The sequence below is a fragment of the Triturus cristatus genome, chromosome 11, assembly GCF_964204655.1.
Source record: "Triturus cristatus chromosome 11, aTriCri1.1, whole genome shotgun sequence".
Taxonomy (NCBI): Eukaryota; Metazoa; Chordata; class Amphibia; order Caudata; family Salamandridae; genus Triturus; species Triturus cristatus.
In genome coordinates, this window is record NC_140594.1 from 1,001,098,982 (window position 1) to 1,001,117,509 (window position 18,528).

Sequence of the window (18,528 nt, forward strand, 5' to 3'; positions counted from 1 at the left end):
AGGTCTTGTTTGAAATGCTTGTACATTTGTTGGAAATGCTTGTTTATTTAGCATCCTTTTCCTTTGTATACTGTGTATATGTGTTGGTATACTGTGTATACTTTGAGTTTGTCGTTGGTTCACCTTTCGCCTCGAAGGCACGGAAAAAATGGGTGGAACTGACGTCATCACGCCGACGTGGGCCTCTTATGGCTCCGGTGACGTCATACGGAGTCGCGAGCGGAGCCGATGTATTATGACGTCGCCCACGTCGACGTGGAGTGCTGGGGAAGAAAAATTCCGTGGAATGCTGGTGCAGGGGATATTCACAAGGTGAGGAATCCACAGGCAGATACTGTATCCACCAGAAAAAGCGTTACCGAAGGTAAGTAACTTGTTCTTTACTCCTCTACCATCAAATGAAACGATAATAAAACGTGTTTTAAACCCGTTTTATTATCGTTTTATTTTAATCCCCAGGACTCTGACAAGTCTTGGGGGCGAGTCCAGGGGATGATACTGCTGGCGGGGGAGTGGTGTGCAGGCATCTCATGTGAAGTGAAGCTCTCTCCAGCCTCAGCTGCGTTGCTGGGGCTGGAGAGAGCAGACACAGGCTCCCAGTCTGCCTGGGCGCGCAAGTTGCTGGTGCTCAGGCCAATCATGAAGCTGCCCTCATGCAAGAGCAGGCTCATGATTGGCTGCAGGGTAGGCTCAGGAAGCGCTGATGCATGGAAGACGACGTCGCCGGCGTTAAGGTAAGTTTATTTTTTTTTTATTATTTGAATTATTTTGTCCCAAACCCTCTGCACCTCCCTCCTCCTTCCCGAGCCGCACCCCTACTTTGGCAGAGGACGGGCTGCTACTGTCTTCTTGTCACTGAAGCTTGCCAAAATATAAAAAGTAATATAGAAGCTATCCCAAAAATTGATGCAATGACCCTGGGACCCATTCACAGAACTAATCTGAGATAAAATCCTAAGCTTACTACTTTTGGTATTCACAGAAGTCATTTAGTAGTAGTAAAGTTAGGACTCCTAACTTTACTACTACTAAACTGAGACTAAATCCTAACTTTACGACTTTCGGTATTCACAAAAGGCATTTAGTAGTAGTAAAGTTAATTATACTACTACTAAATGCCTTTTGTGAATCCCGAAAGTAAGAACTGCACTGCTCTCTTATTCTATTGGAAATCTATCCATTGTCTTTCAGCACCTCTTCATTTAGATGGCATTCAGTTTAGCTCTGTTATTTTCTTCGCAGAACAAATTGAGAACATTTGCAACAGTGTAAATTTTAAACTATCATTCCAGCTCATTAGCGTCATTTATGCCACTTCAGTCTGGAATGCTTAAACTATGTTGACCTCAGAATTTGCTCAACCAACTTAACACTGAGAATTGACTCATATCGCAGCTCTTCTGACAAAGCTACATACAGCATTGCCTCAGAAGGTTTCACCCTTGTTCTAAAAATAGGGCCAAATTAATCACTACACATTTCCCATCCACACCACATAATTCCACAACAAGCCACATAATTTCGCTCCACAACACAGTTCCACTATACACCTCATACATCCAGTCCACTCCACAGAATTCAACATCATGCCGCAAAGCTCAACACCACACCACATAATTCCACTTGACTACATGCCATTCCACTACACACAATACCACATATTTACCATCCACATATTTCCACTGCACACCAAGCTAATAATTCCACTACAGGTATCTTCTCTCAACACTAAATAAATATACGCCACTCAATTCCGCAACAAACAATTTCAAACCACATAATTCCACTCCACACCACATACACCCACTCCATAACACATGGCTAAAAAACATTATCATTGACAACGCCAATAACTAATGGATTGCTGAAACCTATTAGCTTTGCCAATACTTGTTACATTTTGTTCACCTTGTCAAAGCTAGCCAGAGTGTCACTTGACCTTCATCTTTAAGCTACTAGGGTAAGCGCATCAAAGATCCTAAACAAACCATAAATCTCATTCCTGTTTACCCATCAATTTTCATGTTGTCTGCCCAGCAGTGACACACATGGGTCCTGATTTAAAAAAGTGTGTGGAATTACTCTGAATGAGTATAGACTAAGCTAAAGAAAGCCAGCATTTTACAGCATTTTTGTAGGTCATGCATCCTTTATCCAAAAGATACCTCACATCTCTGCATCGGAAGGAGGAATCTGTTAGAAACGTTTTAATTCTTTCCAGACTTAATTATTATCTATGTACTCTACCACAGTGGTTCTTAATGTGGAGTACGCGGACCCCTGTGGGTTCACAACTGTTTAGAAAATTAATAATATTAACAGACTAATACAGAATTATAAATATTAAAGCATAAAAGAGCAAAATGAAAACTTGAAATTTTTTAAAACGCTTGTAAATGTGGAGGAATTTGAAATTGGAGGATAAAAACTAAGTTGGTGTCCTTAGCTTGATTCGTGGGAGCAGCGCAAGTACAGTAAACAGACTCTAGAATGGACTATTTGTGGGCTTGGTTGAAGCACTGGTATGCACCTACAAAAAAGGCATGAATTCAGAGCAAAAAAAGACAAAGTGACATGGTAGAGTCTACCTTTTGAAAAGTTCTAACCTTCCATTAAAATAAAAATTTCTAATGTTGGTATATTATTTAACTGTGAAATAAGGAAATTCATTATTTGTGTATATGTTTGATGTGTTCCCGTTTCTGTATTTTTGTGCATTATTTTTGAGCTCCAAATCACAGAAATTACTTAGACCAGGGTTCTCATCTTCCAGGAATTATTTAGTGGGGGTCAACAGACGTCAAAAGAATCGGTAATGTGCCCACCACTCTTATTTTAAAAAGAGGTTGTGGCAACAATGTCACTTATCATTGAAATGCATACAATAAAGAAGAAACACATGCACATAAAGTTGGTTTTTTTGTGTTATTCATTAGCTAAGCCATATCATTTTAATTTTCTTAATTAAAGCAACTGCTGGTTTAAACACTTTACTTTTGAATTCTAAAAAAACAGCATTTCCAGCTTCATGTATTTCTCTCCTGATTTCTGGTACTCTGGAGTTGGTAATAATCTCCACAAGTCAGATTCTGTCATGTGCCTTCTGACATAACTGTGTCATTCTTTCTCATCCACATCTAGAAAGGCCTCTGATAAATGACAATTTTATGTTTTTATGCAGCGAAATGAGACTTTGAAACGTCTTAAGCTGACAGGGAACAAAATTGGAAATAAGGGTGGAATGCATTTTGCAGCAATGCTACAGATTAATACATCACTTGAGGAATTGGACCTTGGTGATTGTGATCTGGTGAGTAAAAATGCAAATGTAGTATGGTAAGTCCTTTTGAACAATAAGTGGTATGCTGTTCACATAGCGGAAAACCAGTGTCAGTCTCGTCTTTCTTTGTGTGTCTGAGGCTCGATCTGCAATCGCTCCCTGGCAGTAGGCTTTGTGTCTGCCAAACAGCACAACAAACTCATCTGCCCTTACCAGATCCACAAAGCACAACACAAATCCAATGACACAGTCCCCTGGCAAAAGCCAAATTGGCCTGCCTGAGCATAAGACACAACCCATCCGTGCAGTAAGGCTAACATATTTTCTGCTGTGCCCCAGGACTTGCCGCCAACAAGTGCAGCTGATGCATTGGTGGCCCAAGGCTGTGGTGGGGCCCGCTTTAGTGCTCCCCATCCATGAACATGTGTCTGGAGTAGATCCTGGAAGTGATGGCCAACTTGAGGCTCTGACAGCAGGAAACTGAATGAGTTGCCCAAGACCTTTTAGAGCCACGACCTTTCCGAGACTGTGGAGATAGTCAAGAGGGACGTGGACCTCCACCATAAGTCAGGACACTGGGGGTCCAGTTGCAGCCATGCACGGTAACATCTTCCCAGCCTGTACATGCCTTAGAAGTGCTCAATGTCTGCCTCCTATAGATCTGTGTGGAATTTCAAGGGTGTGTACCTTAGGCTTGACATGTTGGACACTCCCAAGCATGTATAGAAGCCTCGCCTTCCTTTAACGCATGTAACCTTGTAGAGTGCTTCATTGGTGAAGGAACTATTTATAGAGGAGCAGATGTCTGGCTGTTGCGTTCCACTGGAGCAGAGATGGAGGTTGGAGAGAACTACAGGTGGAGATCTGAAGCAGGAGACAGGTAACCATGGCAGATGGTGTAGGCTTCCCATCACCCTACAGTTGCAGTAAGCAACCAGTCGCTTGGACTAATAGCAGCTTGGAATCTTTGTTATTCCCTGAATCTTTCCATTAAGGCCAAACCGGTAAAAATGGTAAATTCTGGTTTATGTCACAAATATGTGTTTTATGCATATCCATTCATGGGGGTAAAATTTAAGGTGTAGGCACAAAGGTAGCATTTTCAACCGAAGTACTATATGTATTGTTACTTTTAAGCAAAAGCTGCTGAACGAAATTAAACAAATGTTATGAAATAAGGATTTTCCTTATAGTATGGACTTTTGTGGTTTGGAGTAAATTTAGTCAGTAATGTTTGAGACATTTCCATTACAAAATTATGTCTAGTGTCCTTTGAGGCATGACATTATTAACATCTAATCCGTTTATTTGAGGTCTGACCACAATTACGTGATGCAAGGCTCTGAGCCCGCTTGGGATGAAAACTTTAGATGTGGGATAATGCGGAGCAGAAGTATTCCAGGACACCATGGAGACTAAAGAAACGTGCCAAAGGGACATATACTGTCCCCATATTGTTAAAAAAATTGTTTTCAACTCTGTAAGTCTTCAGACTGTACTGGGATCCACAGACCTCTGGGTCTACAGAGTATGTTAAACATTGCAAAACTTAAAATTGTGATCCCTGTGAAGACTCCAATCTCAGTTTACAGAGTCAATAGTAGCGAGGGCCTTCATATCTACACAAGTACTTGAGGCCATTTGACATCAGTTACATACTACAGTATCCAACATAGATACAGTCGAGTAACCAACAACTGCCCCAGGGCCCAGTTTAAAAGCCCCACATGTGTTAATTAGACACCACTATAGCTTAAGTAGAAAGAACACTGTCTGTACCAGAATAAACCATTTTCGTAACTGTCACTTGGGAATTTAAGTTGGAGGCGTTTATGCAAAGAGTCTGCTGAAATACATGGTGGTAAGGACGTAAGGAGGAAAAGCCCCTGCGGTGGGTGGCGATGTAAAATATCGATTTTGGTGGATGCAGTAAATCCCTATTGGAGGAATTACCACAACATAATTATCACCACCATTTTGTACTATGCCAGTGGTACTAAATTGTGGATTATTCTAAGCGAAATTGTATTGACCGAAGATTTATCACATCTGCCAAAAATCACAGATTTTCCTTTACTGCAAATACCTAAATCAGGTTCTAAGTGTAAATGGAAGGGCTAAGCCGGACTTTGAGGCTTCCTACCACATGTCACAGGTTAGGCTTTCTGGGAAAAGTCCTCGGTGGTTCTACAGAATCTGGGATGCCTAGGGCCTCAGAGCAGGCACCGACGCAAGTGAGCTTCTGGTCAAAGTCTTTACATAGGTTAGGTCTTGTGTTCCACAGTGCTATCATGTGGCAATGTCTTGAATGTTGAACACCTCCAACTTGGTGCTCTTCTCCACTTTTGGGTGGGTGAGTGCCTTGAGTGAGTAGGCAGAAGATATCCAGGAGCTATGCACCTGGTTTAGTCCTGGTGTTTTGAGACAATTACTTATGTCTGTCTGTCACAGCAGCTTCCTTGAGGCTTGAACAGGCTTTCCAACAGACCGCCATCCCATGGCGGGCAAGGGTGTTGCAAAGGTTGGGATACTAATGGCACAGCAAGTGTACCTTCTAAGATTATAAATACTTGTGGACACATTGTAAGAAAATTGAATCTGTTTTGCTTAATGTTACTTACATATGTTTTGTTTTTATTTTCAGCATACACAAAGTTTGATAGCATTGGCAACAGTCCTAAATCAAAACAGAACAATCAAATCTCTAAATGTAAACAGGCCTATTTTGTACAGCTTACAGGTATGTATGTACCTATTATATATTTGTCTTCCAAGTAACAAAATACCCACAATCAATGGAACACTAGGCTTGCTGGCTTGTAAACCACTTTCTTATTCAGTATAATTCAACTGAGAAAGCCTGCTTCCTTGTTCTGACAATCCGTTCTCATTCACGATTCCACTCCAGAAGGAGTAGAAAGTACTCTTTAAAGCCAAACTGTTAATGCCAACAAGTCTGACTTTAGTGCTAACACTCTCAAACCTAGACATGCACTAATGCTGTTTGCCTGTACTTGCATGTAGAAACCAAAACTAGACACACTTGGGAACACTGGTCAACTCCTGCCTTTTAAAAAGGCCAAGCATGTCTTGAGAATACTGAAAACCAACGGGATGCGTCCCAAAGACTTACAAGAGCATCTAGTTCCCCATGCATAACACACACCGGAATCCTGCAGAAAACACCTTCCTATAGAAGAAGCATGTCTGGGAAAACACCTAGCGGAAGCAGATATCTTCTCAAGGAACTCACATAGCTACTGTTGAGTCTGTTATTTGAAGATATATATAGTGGGATGTAGGGGGAACAGTTATGCGGGAGTTAAGATATGGGGTAGTATTACAATCAGGGTGCATGGAGAATAGCTGGAGAGAAAGAGAGGGGGTAAAGAAACCGCTAGGATGGATGGAGAGAGTACTTAAAGCAGCTAGGAGGGGAGAGATAGTGAGGCAAGAAAACCACTGGGAGTTTTTGCAGATGAGGTCTAGGCAATGACACAGAGAGAAAGCATATCTGAGGGGAGAGGAGAAAGGGAGACAATGTACAATCCTGTAGATATTACCCGTGCTACATGCAAAGCACCTAAACACCCATGGGAAACACCTGATGGAAGTATCCATCTTTCCAAGGAACGCACCCCGCTACTTGTTTTGTTTAGTCTGTTGCCTTGAGGCAGTGCTTAATTTGAGCCGGTAGTAGCAAGGGAGGGACCACAAGCTCTCATTTTTAGGTCTCGCCTGGCGATAGCAGAGCGCATGCGCTGCTTTCGCCATGCGAGCACTTCTTGGAATCAATACGGATTCCAAAGCTTTCAGAGGCGGACTTGAAGCCCCGCCCATCTTTTCCATTTGCGGGCATCATCCTCCATGCTAAACGCTGGCTCACGATTGAAAAGGAGGCTTCTTAGTCCCTCCTTTTCTGAAGGATACATCTGCCAGTGGATTCCTCACCTTGTGACTATCCCCTGCGCCAGCATTCCACGGAACTTTTTTCCCCAGCTCTCTACGCCGACGTGGACGACGTCACAATGCATCGGCTCGCGACTCCGTATGACGTCACCGGAGCCATAAGAGAGCCACGTCGGCATGATGACTTCAGTTCCCTTTTTTCCGCGCCGTCGACGCGCAACGGTTTTTCCAGTACTCTCCTGCTACTTTGTAGTTGTTCGGTGTTACTGTTAGAGAAAATCTGTTATGTCTTCGACGAGGAAGTCGGGTTTTAAGCCCTGTAGGGAATGTGGGGGCCACATGTCTATGACAGACCCCCATGATGATTGTTTGTAGTGCCTTTCATCTGACCACGACGTCGAAGATTGTTCAAGCTGCAGGAGGATGAATCCGAAGGCATTGAAGGAAAGGAAGGCGAAGCTTTTTATGGCCAAGGCCAAAAAGGAGAAGAGAGGTAGAAAGAAGGAGAGGTCGAGACCGGAGTCGTCGACTTCACGTTCATCGAAGTCGAAAAAACATCATAAGAAAAGGAAGCATTCCTCTCGGCGCCGGTCTTCGAAGAACAAGGCGTCGAGATCGACTTCGCCTCGACGCCGAAGTAAGGATTTGTCTCCTTCTCCTTCTCCTTCTAAGTCTCCAGAAGGATCTCCTTCGCCGAAGCGGACTCCAGCGCGGTCACCGGCGCAGTCCCCGGCGCCATCACCGGCGCCGTCTCCGGTTCCAGTGGAGTCGTCTGTTTCTGATGATGAGCAGGAACAAAAGAAGGAGCCTTCTCCAGGACCTGAGGATCCTACAGCTCCGGTAGAGGACACTGCGGCGCCGTTGCCAGGTACTCCGCAGATGGATCCAGGATCTGTTCCTTATCCGCAGTTCCCGGCTCCTGTTACGGATTCTTCGCATTTTTTAAATGCTATGTATGGAATCTTCAATCGGGCTGCCTTCCCATCCGGTGCACCGACTGGTCCCGTGGGTCCTATGGCGTATGCTCTAGGGGTACCACAGCAGTATGCCCAGGCCCCGTTTATGCCTTTTCTGCCGATGGCGCCTTCGTGGCAGTTTCCGGCACCGTCTGGGGATCCATCGCGACTCCGGCTGGATCGTCATGCTTCAGAGCCTTCCTCGACGCCGTTGCCGACTCCCTCGGCGCCGCGTCCGGCGCCGCCGACTCCGTCTTTGGCGCCGCCGACTCCTACACCTCTGGCTCCACCGACGCCGCGTACGGCGCCGACGACGCCGGCTCCACGGATTCGGTCGAGAAGGGAGGCCCAAAGAGTCTTGGATGAGGAAAGGTATAGAGTGGAGGTAGAGGAAGGTGAAGTGGACACGTCCTCTGACGACTCCTGAGTGGGAACATACTTCATCTAGATCATCTCCACCTCAGGAATTGATTCCTTACCATATGGTTATAAAGAAGGCTGCAGAGTTGTTGGATTTGCAGTTGCCCTCTGCGGAATATAAATCTAACCTGCTGACAGAGGTGTTGCATTCACCTACTTCGACTTCTTAGCCTTTACTGCCTTTTAATGAGGCTATTTTGGAGCCTGTTTTGGAGGTATGACGTAAACCACTTTCTTCTCCAGCGGTTTCCAGGCAGGTGGTGAGAAGATACAGGGTGGCACCTGGGGATCCAGATTTTCTTTCTACGCACCCGTCTCCAGAGAGCCTAGTTGTGCAGGCGTCCTGCTCGAAGCATGCTTCGGGAGCTTTCCCTCAGTCTACTGCGGACAGGGAGTCCAAAAAGGTGGACCACGCAGCTAAGAAAACTTTTTCATCAGGAAGTATGGCACTTAAATCTACCAATGCCACGTGCTTGCTGGGTCGTTATGTGCATGCCTTAATGGACTCAATGAAGTCTTTAGCCCCTAAGCTGCCTGAGGGTGATAAGGCGTCCTTCATGGAGGTGGTCGCAGATACTCAAGCTGCTGCAAGACAAGTGATTCGGGGCTTGATACAGCAGATTCAGTGGCAAGAATAATGGGCTCGTCTATAGCCACGAGAAGGCAGGCATGGCTCCGTTCATCTGGCTTTTCTTCGGATGTTCAGGCCACATTGGTGGATTTGCTGTTTGATGGACAAAAATTATTTGGAGAAAAAGCTGACTCCGCCCTACAGAGATTTAAGGACAGCAGGGTAACAGCTAAATCTTTGGGTCTGCAAGTTCCTGCTAAAGGTTTTGGTTTTAAAAAGTTTAGGGGTTTCGGAAGGTCTTCATTTCGCTCCTTCCGGCAGCCTCAGCAGCAGCAGCAGCAGCAACAACAGCAGAATCCCCTCTATAGGTCCTATAGAGGGAGACAAAAGGGTCGGAGAGGTTCTGGACGCAACCCCTCTTCTTCTTCTTCCTCCTCCTCTGATCCCAATGAGGCTTCAGGGAAGCAGACCTAGATCCCCCATTCTGGATCATGTAAGACCTGTGGGGGGTCGGGTCGGAGCAGGAAAGGGGTCAGGGATGCTACTCCCAGTATTTCCTGATTCCCAAGAAGGACGGCAGATTGCGTTCGATACTGGACCTCAGAGTCTTGAACTTTTACCTGAAACAGGAGAAGTTCAAGATGCTGACCCTGGCACAGGTTCTTCAAGCGTTGCAGCAAGGAGACTGGATGGTGTCGCTCGACTTGCAGGACGCGTACTTCCATGTCCCAATCCTGAAGTCGCACAGGAAGTATCTCCGTTTTACAGTTGGGTCGCAACATTACCAGTTTGCGGTCCTCCCGTTTGGTCTTACTACCGCACCTCGAGTCTTCACGAAGGTGATGGCAGTGGTAGCGGCCCATCTCAGGAGGTCGGGGATTCCGGTTTTCCCCTACCTGGACGACTGGCTTCTGAAGGCAGAGTCCCCAGAGATGGTGCAGCATCATCTGCAGGTAACATCTCAGTTGTTGTTCGAATTGGGTTTTTCGATAAACGTGCCCAAATCTCACCTGGTGCCCTCTCAACGCAACCTGTTCATAGGGGCGGTACTGGACACTACTGTGTGTCGAGCATTTCCTCCTCCTCAAAGAATTCTCGACATTCAGGAGATGGTCCCTTTATTCCACAATGGAGCGGTTGTTCCGGTTCTGAAGGTCCTTCGCCTGCTCGGTCTGTTCGCCTCCTGCATTCTGTTGGTCAACCATGCACGCTGGCACATGAGGGCGCTCCAGTGGTGCCTCCGCAGGCAGTGGTATCAGCACAACGGAGATCTCAGGGAGTCTATCAGGATCTCCAGAGAAGCTGCAGCGGATCTATCTTGGTGGAGCGTGGAGGGCAATCTGTCTCAAGGAAAGCCCTTCCCTCTACCTCCATCGGTGGCCACGGTGATAACGGATGCCTCCACCTTAGGGTGGGGTGCTCATCTGGGGGATCTGGAGATCAAGGGTCTTTGGTCTCCGGAGGAGAGGTTGCTTCACATCAACCAGTTTGGAATTGCGGGTGATTCGTTTGGCACTCAAGGCCTTCCTCCCTTCCCTTCGCGGTCAGTCTGCTCAAGTCCTGACGGACAACACTACCGCGATGTGGTATGTCAACAAGCAGGGAGGAGTGGGGTCGCATTGTCTCTGCAGAGAGGCCCTGCGTCTTTGGTCCTGGGCGCAGGACCATCGGATTTGTCTGATGGCAAATCATCTGGCCGGGGTGCTGAACGTGCATGCGGATAGTCTCAGTCGGCAGTTCTATGCCGACCACGAGTGGAGGCTCCATCCGGAGGTGGTTCGTTACGTCTTTCGGACGTGGGGAACCCCTCGGGTGGACCTGTTTGCCACCCGCGAGAACGCGCACTGCCCATCATTCTGCAGTCTCCAGTTTCCGATGCAGGGGGCGTTGGGGGACGCATTTCAGTTGAGTTGAGGCTCTCGACTCCTTTACGTGTTTCCTCCCATACCCTTGATTCCTCGGGTTCTGAGGAAGATTCGCCAAGACTGGGCCCGAATCATTTTGATCGCCCCGGATTGGCCAAGAAGGGTGTGGTTCACAGATCTTCTCCACCTCTCCTCGTGCCCTCCGCTCCGTCTCCCTCTGAGGGCAGACCTCCTCTCGCAGTCGGAGGGGCAGGTTCTACACCCCCACCTCCAGAGCTTACACCTTCATGCCTGGAGATTGAACGGGGCAACCTGAGTTCGTTCTCTCTCCCACCTGATGTGGTGGATGTTATTTTATTGGCCAGGCGACACTCCACCAAGTCCATTTACTCCTACAGGTGGTCTAAGTTTGTAAAATGGTGTGGAGAGAGATCCATTGACCCTTTCTGAGGTGCTCCAGTTTGCCCTTTCCTTGGCTCAGCAGGGCTGTGCTGTGGCCACGGTCAAGGGCTATCTTTCGGCCTTATCGGCCTTTCTATGTCTACCTGATCAACCGTCATTATTTAAATCTCCGGTTGTACTAAGGTTTATCAAAGGCCTTACAAACAAGTTTCCTCCTACTCCTTTTGTAATGCCGCAGTGGGACCTCAATCTTGTCTTAACTTTTCTGATGGGGTCCCCGTTTGAGCCTCTTCATAGTTGTCCTTTGAGGCTGTTGTCCTTTAAGACGGTCTTTCTTGTAGCCATAACCTCGGCAAGGAGGGTGAGTGAGCTTCAAGCTCTTAGTTTTAAACCCCCTTTTCTAACATTACATGCTGAAAGGATGGTGCTCAGGACCAGGGCTGTTTTCCTGCCCAAAGTTGTTACTCCGTTTCATTTGGGGCAGTCTATTACTCTCCCTGTTTTTTATCCACCTCCTCATCCCTCCAAGGAGGAGGAAAGGTTTCATCGCCTGGACCCAAAAAGAGCTGTCAGCTTTTACTTGGACAGAACGAAAGACTTTCGTCGGGAAGATCAGCTCTTCGTGGGTTATGTTGGACATTCCAAAGGAAGAGCGGTGCACAAGCGCACTCTATCAAGGTGGATCATCCTTTCCATCAAGATCTGCTATGCCCTGGCTGGTAAGGTTCCTCCTGAGGGTATTAGAGCTCATTCAACTAGAGCTAAATCATCTACATCTGCTTTGGCCCGGGGTGTTCCTGTGGCAGATATTTGTAAAGCCACGACTTGGGCCTCCCTCCATACTTTCGCAAAGCATTATTGCTTGGACTCTGAGATGAGGAGGGAGGGCCACTTCGCGCGCTCTGTATTGCAAGACTTTCTGGTATAGGAAGGTGGACACCCTCCTCTGGGAGTGGGGACTGCTGTGGGAATCTATTCACAAGGTGAGGAATCCACTGGCAGATGTATCCATCAGAAGAACAAGTTACTTACCTTCGGTAACGCTTTTTCTGGTGAATACAGTATCTGCCTGTGGATTCCTCACTGGCCCACCCGCCTCCCCGTTGTCCACCTTTGTATACCTTAAAAGTTGTCTTGTTTGAAATGTTGTTATGCTTTCTGGTACATTTGTAGGAAATGCTTATTTTGTTTATCTTTCCTTTGGTTTATGTACTGTGTATATTTGATTGTATATTGTATACTGTGTATACTTTGAGTCTGTCGTTGGTCCACCTGTGCGCCTCGGGGGCACGGAAAAAATGGGTGGAACTGACGTCATCACGCCGACGTGGCTCTCTTATGGCTCCGGTGACATAATACGGAGTCGCGAGCGGAGCCGATGCATTATGACGTCGTCCACGTCGGCGTAGAGAGCTGGGAAAAAAGTTCTGTGGAATGCTGGCGCAGGGGATATTCACAAGGTGAGGAATCCACAGGCAGATACTGTATCCACCAGAAAAAGCGTTACCGAAGGTAAGTAACTTGTTCGTTACCACCCTGTCCACTTTTGGCCCCGCCCACCGGGATTGGATCTCTCACTTGCGGTGTTACACACTCTCCTTCATTAGCTGCTACGCACTATATTTTTCACACAACGCCGACAGCTTGTTTAAAATGCACCTCGGCGTGCTCCTGTTGCCACCTCTCTCGGGCAAAGCCTTGTTATTCAGTGCGCTTTTAGTTTGACAGTGGCGGCCGGCGCCGCACACAGCACTCGCTAGACGCTGTCCCCGCATTCTCCACCAGGCCAGTCACAGGATTTGGTCCCCCACCCCCCATCATAGAAGAGGATAAGGAGAGTGACTGCTAGCATTCTAGTCCCGAAGAGAGCTTACAAATAAATGCAGTTCCGCCTTTGTTGGTCAAAGAAGTCCGCTTTCTCCTCCTGAAGGAAGTTAACACAGCTCAGAATACCACCGATATTTGAACCAAAGGGGGCCTTTGCTTTTCACAGCCTCCCTTGACCACTGAGAAATGCCATACACATACAGGTGAATGTTTAGATGGCGCCTGGGCTGGAGACATCTTCGTTTATTGTGTTGTCGTCCCCAGCTGCTGGTTTGAAATATTCGAGTTGCTGTCGAACCGAATATTCTCCGTGATAGATGGACATCCCTAAGTTTTACCGCCCGCTACGCCTACCAGGGTTTACAAATGCATACTTGCACATTGATTCCAATAATAACTATTTACCGAGTGCACACCACAAACGGAAATGCCTCTAGCCAGCTCAGTGGCTGTTAGTCAGCCACAGAATGGTGAAAGGCCGGACGTAAAAGCATGTGGTGAAGAGCCGAACAGTTTTACGAGACTTGTGTGAAATTGCTGTACATGGATTGATGCGGGCTCCCAAATGATGTTTTACCTAGGTGATGTTACTGTGTAACCCCCCCCCCCCCCCTAATAAAATAGATTGTTTGGGGCGATGCGAGGACTTGGGAGCTTGTCACCCGTTGTTTGCTGAAAAGATTCTTCCCGAAACAAGGTGCTTGAACCAGATTTGGGTCTGTGGTTGACTAGGGGTTAGGGAATTTCACGTCAGGAATGCAGCTGCCTTCACGGAAGAACGGGACATATTTCAACACGCCTTTCTTGGAAGACCAGATTAGAGGCTCTGTGCGGCCGCTGGGTATCGTGTGGCCTGTTTGTCTCTGCTCCGTGTCCCGCGCCCGGGTGGCATGGGCCTCCACGTGTTGCAATCAGCGGGTGCCCTGTGGCTACAGAATGAACTTGGAAAAGATCAGGTCTGTGCTTGTTGCAGATTTACACATGCATCAGCTGTCAGTGACGAGAACTGTCTGTGCATGGGCCTCTCAGGGGCAGGAGGCTGGAGTACACACCTCCAGTTCCCGCGGTGGCACATATCAGATCTTCATTACTTAGTATGTCCTTTTGAATTTGGCAATGCTTCTTTGTTAACGTTATTTCCGGTGGAGTTGCCGAGCGCTCGCAAATGTTAAATGGATTTGGCTAAAACCAGAAATAGTATCAATAATTCCCAATGCCTCCAAAGGTTATCCATTCTATCTTCTTACTGTAGTTCTCCCTACTCTTCTACCTATCTCAGTTTGCCTCACTTTCTTCTCCTCTTCTCACTTTCTCCCTCATTCATTCCATACCTCTTCCCATCTCCTCTCCCAATGTTTTTACCCCTCACCTTTCTTGGTTTATAATTCTCTTTCTCGCTCCCTCATTTTCTTCACTCCTTTTCCTGGCTCTTCATTTTTTCTTCATCTTTCCCAGCCCTTGCTCCACCTCTTCTCTCGTTTCCTTTCCTCCCTCCAGCTTCCCTCTATACTGTATCAGTCTTCTTACTCGCTTTCTCGTATTTTCTACCCTCCTCTGTTCTTGTCTTCCCACACCTCCTTTGCTGACACTCTGCGTCTTAGGAGCTCTTGTGGCTTCTCCTTGGTCTGCTGTTGGTAGGACAAGCAGTCGCTGGGGTTCCCGCTGTAGGGTTTTCTGTTGAAAGTCGGGCTCAGGGGAACGGGGCACAAGAGACATCTCTTTTGTGGTGTCTGGTCAGGGAAGATTTTTTAAAGGGGTGAGAGGAGGAGGGGCGATAAAGATGCACATCTGACATCTCGCTGAGCAGAAGAAAAATGAGAGTTTGAAATGAGGACTGACCTCGGGGTGACCTCATGGATGCTTAGATAAATAAGACAACACGTCAGCGAGGGTGGACAGTACCCAATGGGGTATATCCATTTGAAAAAGATGCAAGGCCGTATAAGAACAAGGAAACCTGAAGCGAGGTGAGAGATAAGATTACAACTGGAAACAAAAGGAAAACAAGCATTGAAAATTCAATAGGTCCTGCCTTTAATTAAGTTAAAGCCATTTCCTTTGCTAATAGTATTGTATAGCAAAGCAAATGGCTTTAACTTAATGAAAGGCGAGAACTATTGCATTTTTAATGCTTGTTTGGTTACTGCACTTATTTGACTTTGACCCAGAGCAAGAGAGGGAAGAATGCAAAAGGTGGTAAAAAGAGGAAAAAAAAGATTTAAAAAATGTGACAAGGGGAGAAAGCAGGAACCTGGACAGTGAGAGGCAGGGAGTGTCTCATGGTGGATTAAAGTTGAATCAAGACTACAGAGCCATAGTATTCAGCACGTTAACATCCAAAAGCACTGGTCACGGGCTTCTGAGTAAATCTTAGGGCCCGGCACTTTTTATTTTTTTATAAATTAAGCACTGCAGGAAGAATAGCTAAGGTGGTATATATATATATATATATATATATATATATATATAATATATATATATATATATAATATATATATATATATATATATATATATATATTAAACACAAACACATCTGAGAACAATACAAATCCACAGATTCAATAATACATAGACGATTAGTCTTCTTGTTCATTCATTAAATGATGTTTTTATTCTTGTTTCTTTAGAAGTCAAAGTTCACAAAATGTATCACAAAAAGTGCCAACACGTGTTTCGCGCCAACTGCGCTTCTTCAGGGCTGTCACATAAACAAAAATAATACACTTAGAACTCATATGTACATACTTATTTTTGTTCAAATATACATACATTCTTTAGTATTCTTAACCTAAATTAAAAAATTCAATCTGTATACTACCCCACACGTTATACTGTACTTAAAGGTGAAGAAAAGGGGAGAGAGAAAAGAAAAAAGGAGACAAAATATAATGCAAAAATATAGAAAGAGAAATGTAAGAGAAAAATAGGGCTGGCAAGCTAATAAACTGTCATTAATCTTAGATTTATCAACATATACATCTGATATCCAAATACATCTGTAATAAGGTTAGCGCAGGAGCAGAGTTTACCTCATCTTCCATTATAAATCTCTTTTCAGAAGGGCTCGAAAGATACTTCCAAAGTGATACAGGCTCCCTATATTTTGAAGCAGTTCCTAAGATAAAATTTTTAATAATTATTTTTTATTTTTCATTTTTTGTTTCTTATTTATTATTTTTTACTTGTCAATTTTGGCCTTAGTGTCTTGAATCTACCATCTTTATTTGCACCAAATAGCCCCAAATGAATATAATCTCACCTTTATTCGTGTATATATTCCTCATAGAAATCTTGTCTTTAAAATCTTGTTAGTTTGAAAAGTTTGTTTAGCGTTCCATGATACGATCTAAAAATAATAATTAACAGTCTATTTAGTCCCACTCTACTTTCAAAGGTTTTAATACATTGATCAGATATCTTAAAGGTCCATTTAGACACTATACTATCCTCAAAACTAAGACACAAAATATGATGCAAATTGCGATAATCAAATATCTTATGGAATCTATTTAGTCGCGTTATGCTCACAGAGATATTAGAAATGTATTCCGTTCATTAAATGTCATGCATTGTCCCTGCTATACTCTCTATTTACCTTAAATAGCAAGATGTACTGGGGATATATTTCAGTAAACAGATCTCTAATGGAGTTCTAGACTTAAATATAATGCAAAGGAGAAGGATTTAACATCCTAGAGCGAATAATATTCTAGACCTGATATCGTTCAAATCGGTCGACCAGTATCTATTTCTAATGTGCAGGTCTCCTTCTTACCGCTAAGTAGAAAAGCGTCCTGTATTTGGTGGGGACCAGTGTCTGAGACTGTTGGAGCGCCAGACAATTTACCTGTAACCCAATCTCTTTTTTTGAATATATATATATATATATATATATATATATATATATATATATATATATATATATATAGATAGATAGATAGATAGATAGATAGATAGATAGATAGATAGATATAGATATACACACACACCACACATGCTACCATGGCAAGGCACTTGACGTTTTGCTAGATTCCACTTTTTTTTGGTCTGGCTGTTGTCTAGCTACTGTGTCACCATTTTAGGAATTGCACTTGGACAGGGTGGAGGCAGCCATGTTGGTTCTCATGCGGGGTGCTGATGTTGCTTGCAGACTGTGTTCAGTAGCATTTTGTGTTGTACAGCACATTTATTTCACAGATATTGTCATTTCCTGTACTTTTTTCATCCTTCCCCCAATGTGGCCTATGACGTGCGTCAATATCAAGCCTCGAGACTCTTTGATTTAAAGAGTTTTCCTATTGACCCTTTGGACATAGTTTCGGGCCTTGGCTATCTTTTGGGCTGCATTCCAGTCCATCATTTTTCATCTTCTATACTACACCAGACAAGGACAAGCCATCAGCAAATCAGCCTTGGTCCTTCTCAGATAGGAACAGTTGTTGTTTTTTACCGTCTGAAACCGTCCTGTTTTATTATTTGCTGGCAAGTCCTGACAAAAGAAGTTCTACTATATGATTTTACAGGAATTATTTTGTTATGTTTGGTCAAATATATTTTCTCTTACAGTACATTAGGAAATTAAATCTTAGTTCAGTATTTTCTAAATAATTTACAGTTTATCACCGATTTGTTTTTTAGGAAGAAATAGCGATACATTTTGCAACTATGCTGGAAGTAAATTACTGTCTTCAAGAACTGCATCTTAGTAAACACGAACTGACAGATACGGCAATAGCACGACTGTGTGAAGGATTAGAGAAGAACTTTACCTTGCGATATCTTGACTTGAGCTGGTAAGAGCTATCTTTTCCAATGTATTACTTATTTATGCATTTGTTTATTGCTCACAGTCAGAGGCCTTTCTCAAAAGACTCCAAAATAGACAGCAGCAACCCTAATTCTTTGTCAAATAAAAATCTGTTGTCAGGGTATCAGTTTTTGTCAGGTGTGTACTAACATTGCTGAAGGATGATCCCAAATAATTGGCGTAATGCAGGGTTCTCCAACCTTTTCTGTAGTTAGAGCTACTTCTGATCACTGAAAATCTTCGTGAAGTACTGAAGGCTAAGCAACTTGCGCACTGTTACCAGACACCCGAACACCCAGCTTCATTGACTTTAAGCCTAATGTCCATAGAGCCAGAGACTATGGTTTGAACAAAATACTTTGACTAGGGGCACTATGACAGGGCTGCAATGTGTGTCAATGAGAGCGTGGTCTTTGGGGATTTATGGACATGTGTGCTTATGAATGGGATTCTTGTGTATGAGTGACTGATAACTGTGTTGTATGTGCT

General features: G+C 44.7%; 1 protein-coding gene across 9 annotated transcripts in view; it reads left to right on the plus strand.

Annotated features, from left to right (window-relative positions):
• The window catches only part of LRRC34 (leucine rich repeat containing 34), a 341,237-nt gene that overhangs the window by 294,877 nt on the left and 27,832 nt on the right, over positions 1-18,528 (plus strand). For all 9 annotated transcript variants that reach the window (XM_085633736.1, XM_085633737.1, XM_085633742.1 and 6 more), the window contains 3 exons: positions 3,182-3,310; positions 5,925-6,020; positions 17,871-18,025. In XM_085633736.1, the coding sequence (XP_085489862.1) occupies positions 3,182-3,310; positions 5,925-6,020; positions 17,871-18,025 (380 nt within the window). The remainder of the gene's footprint in view (positions 1-3,181; positions 3,311-5,924; positions 6,021-17,870; positions 18,026-18,528) is intronic.